General features: G+C 46.2%; 1 protein-coding gene across 1 annotated transcript in view; it reads right to left on the bottom strand.

Moving 5' to 3' along the window:
- LOC135369232 (uncharacterized) overlaps nucleotides 1-12,507 on the bottom strand; it is a 105,132-nt gene that overhangs the window by 42,297 nt on the left and 50,328 nt on the right. The window contains exon 7 of the mRNA XM_064602854.1: nucleotides 1,741-1,875. Coding sequence (XP_064458924.1) covers nucleotides 1,741-1,875 — 135 coding nt within the window. The remainder of the gene's footprint in view (nucleotides 1-1,740; nucleotides 1,876-12,507) is intronic.

Here is a 12,507-nt window from a genome sequence, read left to right as displayed (position 1 = left end):
GCAGACGGAGACATATACGACAGGAGACCCACAGAATCTGATTACTGCAGGTCTCCTGTCGTATATGTTTTAACCCACCCGTCCGCGTCTCTTGCTGCATTTTCACTCAGGTATCTAGTTCAACCAACTACCCCGCTACAACCCGCTTGCTCATCTATAGGACTGTTAGACTTTTTATAATAAAACTTGTAATTTTGAATGTAATCGTATTGATTAAGATCTTTGATTAAATGGGCTATTCCATTTTAATTCTGATTCATTGAAACCTTGTGTCTATGATTACCGTTAATAAAAAAATGTTGTGTTTCATTCTTTCTGTGTGATGTCTCGTCAATGCTATTACATCATACCTGTAATGAGTTAAGTATAATCTTTATTACGTGTATCGTATTGTGTTCCTCCAGCTTCAGATTTTTTGGCTGGGTTTTCCTCCCTCACACAGAGTCACAACATAATCCCTGGCACTATTGACTTTAATAAATATATTTCCACTTGTACTTTTGTGTATGGCTATCCCTTGCGTGTCTATACCTGCATGTAAACCGCCCAGCGTACACCGGTTGTAGTTGAAAAAAGTGCGAGCGAAGTCGGCCCAGGCTGAAAAATGACGAAAGAAGTCGGCCCATGCTGAACAGTGCGCAACGATAAGCGCACGGGAAGCCCTCCGCCCGCTGATGAGCGCACGGACAACCGTAATGGTAAAAAGGGCAAGGGTGCAGGGCAGCTTGTACATAGTGAAAGAATGGAACCCGAGAAAGGGACAGAGGGACATATTTTTCTTTCTTTTTCCAATCCAATCCAAGGGACAGGGGAGGGACGTGTCCTGTCGTCCCTCCTCTGTTCCTTTCTCGGGTTCCATTTTTTCGCACGAAGAACCATCCGCCCACACGCCGCCCAACGCGCGCCAGAGAAAATTCGCCACTGAAGTAGACCCAGACGCGACGGTAGCGCAGCCCTGGCGGCAATGTCGTCGTCCTGCCCCTACGTATACTACTCGCGAGACTTCTCCATCGTCAACGCGTCGTCTTCTGCTTCCAAAACAAAGGGCATTCCACGTGATTCTCCTCCCGCTACACTATTGGATGAGAGCGCGACGTCTCGTTCCCAGACGTCTTAACACTCTCTGTCGAGTCTGTCGAGACTGGGAGGTACCCGGGTTCGAATCCTGGTGCCGGCTGTGCTGTCTGGGGTTTTTCCTGGGTTTTCCTCAGACGCTTTCAGACATATGTCGGCACAGTTCCCTTAGAAGTCGGCCCAGGACGCACATTCCCCCAGGGCGTCAGTCGTGACGTTGCCCACATACGCGAGGCCGACAACGGGAAGCCCTATCACCACCACCACCACCACCACCACCACCTCTCTGTTCGAAATATCCGCGGCTCTCGCTTTGAGGCAACTTCCTTCGTAGTTCCCTACCGGTTCCCTGGATTTCTACTAGTCTAACGTCCCCCATGCCGTCAGCCGTGACGTTGCTCACATGTTGGAGGCCGACCGCGGCGAGCGCTTTCACGAGCACCGCCACCACCACCATCACACGTCTTAACGTCTAGCGACAGTCAATAAACCAAGCGCACTACCGTTAAAGGCGGCACGGGAATTCCAAGACGGGCAAGTGTCGCTCCCGATGGTCGTAATCGCCTTCTACTGATACTCCTCTATCGATACAGTCGCTGGCGCTTCGACAGCTGCTCTTGGCATCAGGGCGCTAGGCATCGAATGACCCTGTGTAGAGAAGCTTACCCAATACTCCGACGTCGCTTTCTTCACCGTTCCTACGGGTGCTGGACCTCCCACTTCATGTCCCTTTTCTTCTAGGCATGTGAACTCGCACATGTATTTTCCTCCCTCGTTGTCTAGATCCGTATCTGTGCTAGCCTGTAAAAATACGTGCACAAAAGCGTTATCATTCCAAAGTGGCTGTCACACATTATTGGTGAGTCCTTCAATGATACCCGAAAATGAGCAAATGACTTCTTATTGACGTATTGTTACTATTTTATGGCACTACTGCATTTCTGACGATTTAGTGACAATGTAATTTCTTCCTGTCGTTCATTCGTTTCTCTCGTCAATCACAATGAATGTTTGCAGTACCGGTTTGCAGGCTGTATCCCCAAATGATTTTAAATTCTAAATTGAGTAGCTAAAATATTTGCCAGCAACAAGACTGCACGGCACAGCCGGAAGGAAGGAGCATACGTAAACATGTAGGGCAAGACTCGCTAGATAATGATATAAAGGCTCTTCTCCATACTCTATTTTCTTGAATATCTATCTGCACGGGATACCGCTCCAACTCATATACTGCTTTTGGTACCAGCGGAGAAGAATTACCAAGCAAGGAATAGCGCAACATGTTACGGCTGATCACCTCGATAGTCATGTGACGTTAATGGCTTGGACCCCATGATGCTTTCTAGGCGAAGGCAAGGTGCATGGAGAGGGGGACGGAACAGAGCATTCGGGCAGTGAACACTAGGCAATAAAATGAGGATATTCGAAACATGACATTTATATGTTACGAGTGTGTATGTGTCCTTAATACATAACAGAGAAAAAGGAAATGCCCCTGGTTCAAAAGGTGGCAATTCGAGCATGATTCGTAAGGCTTTCTTTTGTAGTACAGCTCTGGTCAACCTTATAAATCACCCGGGGGAAAACGAGGTCTCGTTCCGTAGCGTCACTGCAGCAACCCTTGGAACCATGAGGAAATATTAAAGGCACAAAATTACTCTGTTTGTTTAACGCTAAGATTTTGTTAACTTAACATTCCCCCAGTGCCCAAAGGATGGCTGTTATCGCGCTGGGAAATGAGACCGAATTTTTGCCAGTGTTATTACTAAGGTTGACCGGAGCTGCGCAAACAAGGGATGAATATTTATCTTATCAGTAATGCCATATGCTAATAAGCCGCAACCGCCGGTTGCACCAATCTCGGCTCACGTGGTCGCTGCCGAAGTGCGGCTTATCGCTTGCGCTCCCTCAAAGCGCGTTCATTCGTGGTAAGCCTTCAAATGAGCATTGCATCAACGATTACGCACGCTGAAGCCCATCACGTTGCAAAACATAGTTCAAGCTAGGGCGTTCCAGGGATCTTTCTTCGGCTCAGATGAGTGTCGCGTTCCATTGACTTTTTAAGGTCACACGACCACATCACATGGCGACCAAACTGAACGATTGTGTCTGCATTGTAGTAAGAGGAAAGAGCACTCTTGTCAGTGGGTTTACCCATAGATTGAGAAGTTACCCGTCAAAAAAGACGCGTTATAACTTAAGTTATAGTGTGAGAAATGTAACTATTATACCCCCATAACCTAAAAACCCGAGACTGAGGCGGCAAAAAAATGGCTACACAGACAAGGTCTGTAATAAACTAAGTTAATAACGAAGTTCTTCAGCCTAAAATGTAACTCGCAGTTACTGAGTTACTTAAAAAAAGAACGAATTACTTTCAAGTTACTTCGGACACCAAATATCATTACGAAGGTGCAGCGCGCGTGAGCAGTTGAGTTAGACCTTGAGTTGCCTGCGGAGGAGTGCAACACGCTCAGATCGTTTTCTTATATGTCCAACAATAGACCTCTCTCTGTTTGTAAACAAATTACGTCATATAGTGTTCGACAGCGCCACAAATTTGTTAGAATTGAAGTACGCTCGAAGCTAGAGGTGAACAAGGTCTTATTTTATTTCGTTTATAACGTTATTTTATTCCCCACATTCCCACCAGCAATGGGATATATAGAGTATCGCCTGTGGCGATGAACCTCCCCACTCTGCAAAGCCAAAATAAAGTTGTTGTTTACCCGAAAGCCACGGTCTTGAGGGGATTGCGATATGATCCCTTAAAGGGACGCGACCCTCGGTCCTGCTTTTCTTTCAATGGGATGCAGTGAACAAGTGCCCGTTCATGGAACCCAGCCCTCTCCTTCCGATTTGTTTCGGTTTCAATCTGTCTACCAATGTCATGATGACATTTGTCTGGTAGAGGTCTATCTAACGCTTTGCATCTTACTCCCTGTGGGCGGACAATGGTTGAGCTTCATTTCAGTGGCAGCGGTTCTTACTTCCTGAATAAAATGCTGTCACACATTGATTGAATATCACGTTTTATGGAAAAAAATACTATGAAGGAACCGGAGAGAAAGCAAGAAAATATGTGGACGCGAGTGAAAAGCGAGTTAAAAGTAACTTGGAACTTAGCTTTAGTTACTTTTGCAAAGTTATCTGAAAAAGGAACGAGTTCCTCTGAAAGTTAACAAGGCGTTAAAGTACCGTGTTAAGTTACAAGTTACCAAAAAAGGAACTTAGTTACAGTAACGAGTTACTTGCAACGAGTTACCTCGAACTCTGGTTTTACCTAATTTGCATTTTCTACCTCAACAATAACAACGTCGTGAAATCCTGCGTGAATAATCTAGAGCTAAGCTCTGGTACTTTCTCTCACACGCGATATCTTAACAGCTGGTGTCTTTCCCATGTTTGTCTGCGACAGCATATATTGGAGCCACACGAATATGCGGCACAGAACAGAAAGCAGCAGCGGTGCCAACTGCAGCTCAATAAATAATAAATGCATGTACACACAGTAATATTGCAACAGAAGTATTTATTGCACGGCAAGAACACAACTCGGTGAAACTCACTAGAATTACTTGTTCTTGTGCAGCTAAACTTTTTCACAGGAAAGGGTAACGAGAATACATTTTAAAAAATGTATAATGCAGAGCACGTAACAATACAGATTACGAAGTAAGACTGCTTCCACCTGGTTATTGTGACATGGTTGGATACTCCTAAGTTGTGCCTTCACGTCATTTTTGTGGCGCACTACTATACGATATTATTTTGTGGTGCTCAAGGCAGCGTACATTCTGTGCTTCCAAAACATGAGTGGGCTCCATGTGCACAGGCACCTCACACCAGTCAACATGCCCGCTTACACAAAACCGTTATGAGTTCTTGAAAATCTCATTGCATACCCAATCGTTTTGTTAGTTGCACATCTACCCGAAAAAGAACTGATGCACACAAACTGTTTCAGAAGCACAAAGTAATGAATAAATACCCTTCAAATTGTTCCGTTTTTCCCAATCATTACATTTGGTGACCACGTTAGACATGAATCTAAATATACTCCTAAGAAACTGACAGAATCTACCTTAAGAAAGTTTATCTCCACCCAGGTGAGAAAATAAAGTGGAATTCCAAGTGAGACATAGTGGAATAACTTGAATAGCAAAGTGGGTCAAAGTGGAACCAATTCGTCAGCAAAGTGGTTTCAAAAGAAATCATTATTTTTCAAAAGTGTGTCCCAGTGGAAGTCAAAATGGGTTTGGCAAGAGCCCTTGTGGGCTAAACAGAACCACTTGGTCACCAAAGTGGTTTGAAATTAACTTTAGACGTAACCCACTTGGATGTGAAAGTGGGTTTGGCCAGAGCTGTTGTGGGCTGAACTGGAACCACTTGGTCACCAAAGTACTTGGTCATCAAAGTGGACAAAAATGGGACAACTTGGTCAGCAAAGTTGTATGAAATTATTTTTGAAAGTGTACCCGCTTGGAAGTCAGAGTGGGTTTGGCCAGAACCAAATGGAACCACTTCATCACCGAAAGTGGTCTGAAATTATCTTTGAAAGTGTACCCGCTTGGAAGTCAGAGTGGGTTTGGCCAGAGCCGTTGTGGGCTAAGTTGGAACCACTTGGTCACCAAAGTGGACTAAAATGGGGCCACTTGGTCAACAAAGTAGTATGAAATCATTTTTGAATGTGTACCCACTTGGAGGTCAGAGTGTGTTTGGCCAGAGCCAACTGGAACCACTTCATCACCAAAGCAGGTCAAAAAGGGCCACTTGATCACCAAAGTTGTTTGAAATTATATTTGAAAGTGTACCCACTTGGAAGTCAGAGTAGGTTTGACCAGAGCCGTTGTGGGCTAAACTGGAACCACTTGGTCATCAAAGCAGGTAAAAAGAACCACTTAGTAACCAAAGTGGACCAAAATGGAACCGTACGCGGTAATGAACAGCTTTTGTGTGTGAATCGTTTGCTACACTTGTGCTGGAAAGTATGACATGTGAGCTGTAGTTTTTCCTCCAAATGTAATCGTCTTCTGCTCGGCGGCCGTTCCTGTGTTCCGTTCCTCCGTTGCTATGAGGTTTTTGCTGACGAGATTCGTGGGCCTCTAGCGATTCACCGCAACGTGGTATTATTGGTAGTATCGCTATCAGTAAAGAGGGCTCCCCTTCTGGAGGCTACTGCGAAAAACCTCTCTCCTGTAATATTTGCAAGCTGTCCACCTTTGTTGCTTGCCATGTTTGTACGAATTATCGATGCAAGAGACTTGGTCGTCTAATGCTTTGGTATACTTTTCAACTCGTGTTCTTCATTATCATTACTATTCTTATTCAAAGCAGCTTCGCGCTTTAGAGCGCGAAGCTGCTAGTGGGAGCTCTAAAGAACGACAACCTGTTCGGTTAGTGGCGAGAGCCCAACTGATGCTTTAGTGATCGTGCTCGTGAGATGGTGCCTCGCACCAGTAGCGATGTGGATGAAGGTGCTGCACTGCTACATGTGCTGCACTGCTTTCGATGGGAGTGGTGTGAGGCCATCAGCAAAAATCCTATGACCCAGAAAGCCCAAGGAGGAGACGCCGAATTCGCTCTTGCTGGCGTCAATAATAATTCCGTACTCGGAGAGACGAGAGAAAAGCTTGTGCAGATGGATGATGTGCTCCTCATCGGATTGACTGGCCACGAGGATGTCATCGATGTATGCAAAAACAAATGGCAAACCTCTAATGACGGAATCTATGAAGCGCTGGAATGATTGGGCGGCATTCCGTAGCCCGAAGGGCATCCGTGGGAATTCAAACAAGCCAAACGGTGTTGTAATGGCTGTTTTTGGGATGTCGGCTTCCGCAACGGGTATTTGATGGTAAGCGCGCACCAAATCAAGCTTCGAGAAAATCGTCGCGCCGTGAAGGAATGCCGTGAAGTCATGAACATGAGGGATGAGATACTGATCGGGGATGGTAACCCGATTAAGCGCTCTATAGTCCCCACATGGCCGCCAGTCACCGGTTTTCTTTGGGACCATGTGGAGAGCAGAGGCCCAGCTGCTTGATGATGGACGAATAATGCCCATTTCCAACATGTGGTCAAATTCGTCCTTCGCAATTTTCAGCTTCTCCGGCGGTAGTCTACGGGGGCGGCAGAAGACGGGAGGACCTTTTGTCTCGATGCGGTGGACCACACTGTGCGGGACAGGCTTCGACCAATCTGGTGGGCGCGTGAGTTGAGTGAACTCCTTGAGGACGGCAAGGTAGGGATTACCGTCAGCTTGAAAGACTGACACGCCCAGAGACTGATGGGACGATCGTATGCCGGAGACAGTGAGGCTGGTGGCAGAGTCAATGAGACGGTGGTTGCGCATATCGACGGGCAGCTGATGGTTATTAAAGGGACCGAAAAGTGAAAAATAACCCCCATATTTTTGCCCACTGTCGTGCACAACATCGTTGTTTGATAAGATACAGAAAGCATTACTTCTCAATTCGGCATATTTTTTATGTATAAATATTTTGAAGATTGCCGGAACATGGACGGTGCTGCCAGCGAACGGCGAAAAAGAGCAACTTGGGTTTCAGGTCCAGGGCTCGCAGGGATTGGTCAACCCTTACCACGTGAGAGTTAATTTTGCAGAGAACAAAGCTGACGCACATTATCTTACAGCTAAACGCCATTTTAAAAATGACGCTCACTTCCATAGGTTTTACGTTAATAAAGGATTCAGCTACTTCGCCGCTACGAGCTACGATCCGCCGCGCCATCTGCAAGGCCGTCTGTGTTATCGCGTTTATTGTTTACCTCGTGGGTGGTCGTGTTGGTCGCGCGAAGAGAAGTGAATGACATGTTCGTGGTTGTTGTGTCAATTATTCGAGAGACCTACATATGCCTGGTGTAGTTTTGGTGTTCGGGGATGCAAAAATCATGTTCGTTCACCATCGGCGGCGGGCGTTTTCTACCACAAGATTCAACAGGAGAGTACGCGAAAGCGAATGTGGTTCGAAACACTCGGTTATTAGATGTAGCAGTCGTGTCGTGTGTGCTGTTCTCATTTTGCTGCCGATGACTACGAAGATGCCGTAGAAGGCGAATTGCCAAGACGTCCGAAGCACACTGATGCTCAGTACCCAGTGATTTTGCTTCACCGAGGTGACGAGTTCAACACAACGTCTTAGGTATGTACAGGCGTCACACATGTATAAATTACAATATAGCGACGACGTATTCCATTTCACTTATGTTATCCTACTTGTCCCGTACTCAACATTGTCAACATCAACAAATTCAATTTTAGGGGCCTTCCAGTGTTGAAGTGGCGCAAGACTGCTTCGTGTGTGTGTGATCCAGGCACTCAAGTTGACATGACAGAAATTGCTGAAAGCAGGTATGCAAAGTCCACAGATGGAAGCACTAGATTTGTTACGTGTTGCAGACTTTGCGACATTTTTTTAAGTCTTTGGACAGGTGCAGAACATTAGTATGACGTCAACAAGGGGAGAAGAAACCGATCAGAACTACTAGATTGTTTGAAGGGTACAAGAATACTTCCTGTTGAGATGTAGTTATGACTTTATGACTAAGGAACGCTAATTAATTTTCTAGAGATGCATCCTCTACACTTGAATGCCCAGTGAAACAGCAAACGTTCGTTGTCTTTGAAGCCCCACTACTGGAATTGTTCAATGTGTGTCAGAGCTGCAGTGAGCCATGCAAGGTTACCACATCACATTGGTCCTAAATTTGCAGAGTTCCCCTATCTAGGACGCAACTGTCATTTCTCTTTATTGCTTTTCCGATCCTACCTTCTCAGAGATTAATGTTGTTCACCATACACTGCATGGCACTGCCTTTCTCTATACTCATGCTTTTGGTTTCTTGTTCTGTTGAATAAATCTTCACTTGAGTTTGCAGCCATCACGCTGTCTACTGTGTTTGCCCCTCATCAATATTGATGTGCTGAAACGGTATAGCACATCAACATGCCAACAACCTACCAAACAACCTCGCCTAGTCCTACTTTTGGATGGAAACTACACGATGTGGTAACATCCACATGTAGAAAGTTTTAGTCGACGGAGATTTGCTGTTTTTGTACAACCTTCATTGTACATTTCTTTTGTCTCACTTAGCATGCCTGAAGAAATGTTCTGATCTTCATCAAGATGACAGGTCATTGTTCGATCTACAGCATTATTGTTCCTGTAATCTTTTCACCAACAGAGAATACAAAAGTGAACAAATGGTAAAATACAACTAGCTCGTTAAATTCAAAAGGGAAAGACGAAACTGTTTATACTTCTCTTGTTTATTTTGTTGCAGGTTTTACAACTCTATCAAGTACGTCAAAACATCAGAGGGCAGGAAGTCCTACTCTGTTTCCTAAATCCCTGGACAATAAAAAAGAAAGATATAGTTTGAGTTGTGACAAAATGTTGCTTCTGCTCTTATATTATATTTCAATTAAATGTTACGATGCATGTGTAGTGTACACTGAAGCCAGTTTCAATTTGCAGGGCTGTCAAAAGCACTTTACAAAACTACATCTCAATTACAGTAACAGAGAACTTATGCAATAAATTATTTAGCCATTTTGGAGTACTATGCACACCAATTGTGCATGGTTAACTTTGAACCTAGATCAAGGGTTAATAATACTTGAAGTCAGCCCTCAAGTCCTTCTTTACAAATGTTAGTTGGTGACGTGATAATGAATCAGTTGCAAGTACTCCGTTTGGCAAAACAGAGTTAATTAAGTGTTAAATCCCAATCTTGGTTCAATTATTAGTTGACATTTGGAAACGTGGTCACTAAGAAGTATACTAAAAGGTTATGAACACAGTTCAGCTGAATGACACTGATGAAAATTATCTTACTTACTCCTCATATATACAATTGTGACATGAGTATAACCTACAAATACATCTATGCCCACAGGTTATTTAGCCCTCCAGGAACAAACTGGTAATTATAACATGCTGTGACAGCAAACAAAAAGCAATGAGAAAAACTTGCAGCAAACAAGAAATGAAAATATGCTGATAACATTTCTACAGGTCGGCGCACTGATGGGAAAGCATCCCTAATAGCATGCATGATGGAGATCGAGATCCAGTGGAGTACTTTATATTGTATTTTCTCGGAGCACCCCATATCCTTCTTGTGAATGGCCGACAGGTGGTATAACGGAATTTCCTGCAGAAATAAGGGTTTTCCGTCCAGTTTGCCGTTCAAGTAGCGCGTAAAGACCACACGCCGCTGCCGTGTATGTTGCCACGCTCTTCGGTTTCTCGGATGTATGTAAAAGACATTTGCAGTACTTCGGTGTCAAGGCACAGTATTTCGAAATATTCGTTAGTTCTGATGCAATCGTCTGTCTGCTTTTCACACGCATTCTCTACCTCTCGGCAGCAAAAACCGTAGTATCCGTCGGTTTGCATTTCACACGTGAACACCTGCACGACGAAAAAACAGCGCTTGTTTCGGCTTACACAAGTGCTTCTCCCTGATACATGGAAATTTCACAAAGCAGTCCATGTTCACGGCACGGTGAGCTACTGCTGAGGACGAATGTGACTCCGATTGATCTCTGGACGCGGAATCTTCTGCTGCGAAGAACACACTTTCCAGCACGCTAACGCACGAACAACAGTTCTGTGTGAGCGACAGTTCTCGAACGCGAAATTCATGCGCACTCATGTTCAAGAGGCTCGACATTCTCGACGTAGAAAGTGGTCACAAATCCCCACTGCCATTTTCGTTTTCGCCGGATTAGCGCCCGGAAGTGCGCGTATTACATGCGTCCTCGACAGATGGCGCGGGGTCATGCAATTGTTGATAGACTGCACGGTTTCCTACTAGGTCCCTGGACATGCAATTATGGAAAATTCGATTACAGAAAAACTACAGCGACTTCAGCGGAGTTCTTTGATATTCGAACTTCTGAAGGTTCAAGCTTTTCGCTGAACATAAAGTTTCGATAGGTTTATATTCACTTTTCGGTCCCTTTAAGAAAGTCTGTGCCGAGAACGGGGTGAGAGACAGCCGCAACCAGGAAGAGCCAACGGAACACACGGCGGAGACCCAGGTTCAATGTGAGGGAGCGTTGAGCGTACACAGGGATTTTAGACCCGTTAACAGCGGTGAGGTGGAAGAGAGGTGGCTGGTCGTCGTTCGTTTCCGCTCGCTGGCAATACGCTCACCTCCGCGCCGGTGTCCACAAGGAAGCGGCGGGCTGATGTTTTGTCCCGTATATAAAATAGGCGACTGGACTGGGAGGATGGACCATTGGTCGCCATCAATGGCCCGCGGGCGGGTTTCCCTGCTGCCAAGAACATGGTAGTAGGTAATGATGGGCCTCGGCGCCAAACTTGCGATGGTACCAGCAAATCGTCGCCGCCGGGCTTTCGTCGCGGTCTCTGCTATTCGAGCGGCTGGGAGAATAGCGCCGTGGACTCCGACTGAAACGGCGGCGATGGTAGGGTTGACGAGTTTGCTGCGGTGGATCATGTGATGCTGCAATTAGAGAGGCAAGCGCGCGGAATTCGCGGCAAAGGTCTTCTAATTGCGGAGAGCCAGAAGAGCTTGCCGCTGCAGACGGTGTTGGAAAAACGGGGTGTTGTGGTGCAGCGGTGGCAGCGATGGACGGGGTGGCGACCTCAACAACCGCATCTGCGAGCGTAGCCAGCTCTGTCGAGTGACATGTTCACTGCTGTTGCCAGAACCATTTGGACGTTCGGTGGCAGATCTAAAAATAATTCACGGAGAAGAACGCCGTCCATGGTAGCGGATTTGTCGCCAAGCAGCTGCCGCATTCGGCGAAGTAGCTGTGCGGGGCTGCGGTATCCCAGCTCTTCAGCGGATAGCAGTTGTTGAAGGCGGGACCGGCTGGAGGAGGTAGTGCGTTGCAGCAGGGCTTGCTTGAGCTGGTCGTAAGGCGTGGTTGGCGAGGGGTTGGCGAGGACGTCGTACACCTCATCGGCCGCAGTTGGGGTGAGGGCGGAGGTGACGTGGTAAAATTTCGTCAGTTGTGATGTTACGCCAGCGAGATGAAATTGCGCCTCCGCTTGGATAAACCACACGGCCGGGTTGCGGTCAAAAATTGTGGTAACTTGACAGCCACTGCAGATAAAGATGGGTTAGATGTAGGCGGCGGTAGGGCTTGATGGTCGACGGACATGGCGGTTAAGGATGATGTTCGATCCTTACGTTCGACGTTCGGGTCACCATTGTTGGGAGCTCTAAAGAACGACAACCTGTTCGGTTAGTGGCGAGAGCCCAACTGATGCTCGTGAGATGGTGCCTCGCACCAGTAGCGATGTGGATGAAGGTGCTGCACTGCTACATGTGCTGCACTGCTACACTGCTCTGTAATTTCAAGCGATTCTGATTTTTTCTGCATTTCGGGGTCTGCTGACAGGACGGGGTGGCCGTATTTCCTTCCGTCAA

The sequence above is a fragment of the Ornithodoros turicata genome, chromosome 9, assembly GCF_037126465.1.
Source record: "Ornithodoros turicata isolate Travis chromosome 9, ASM3712646v1, whole genome shotgun sequence".
Lineage (NCBI taxonomy): Eukaryota > Metazoa > Arthropoda > Arachnida > Ixodida > Argasidae > Ornithodoros > Ornithodoros turicata.
This window is presented reverse-complemented; position numbering and strand designations above follow the sequence as displayed.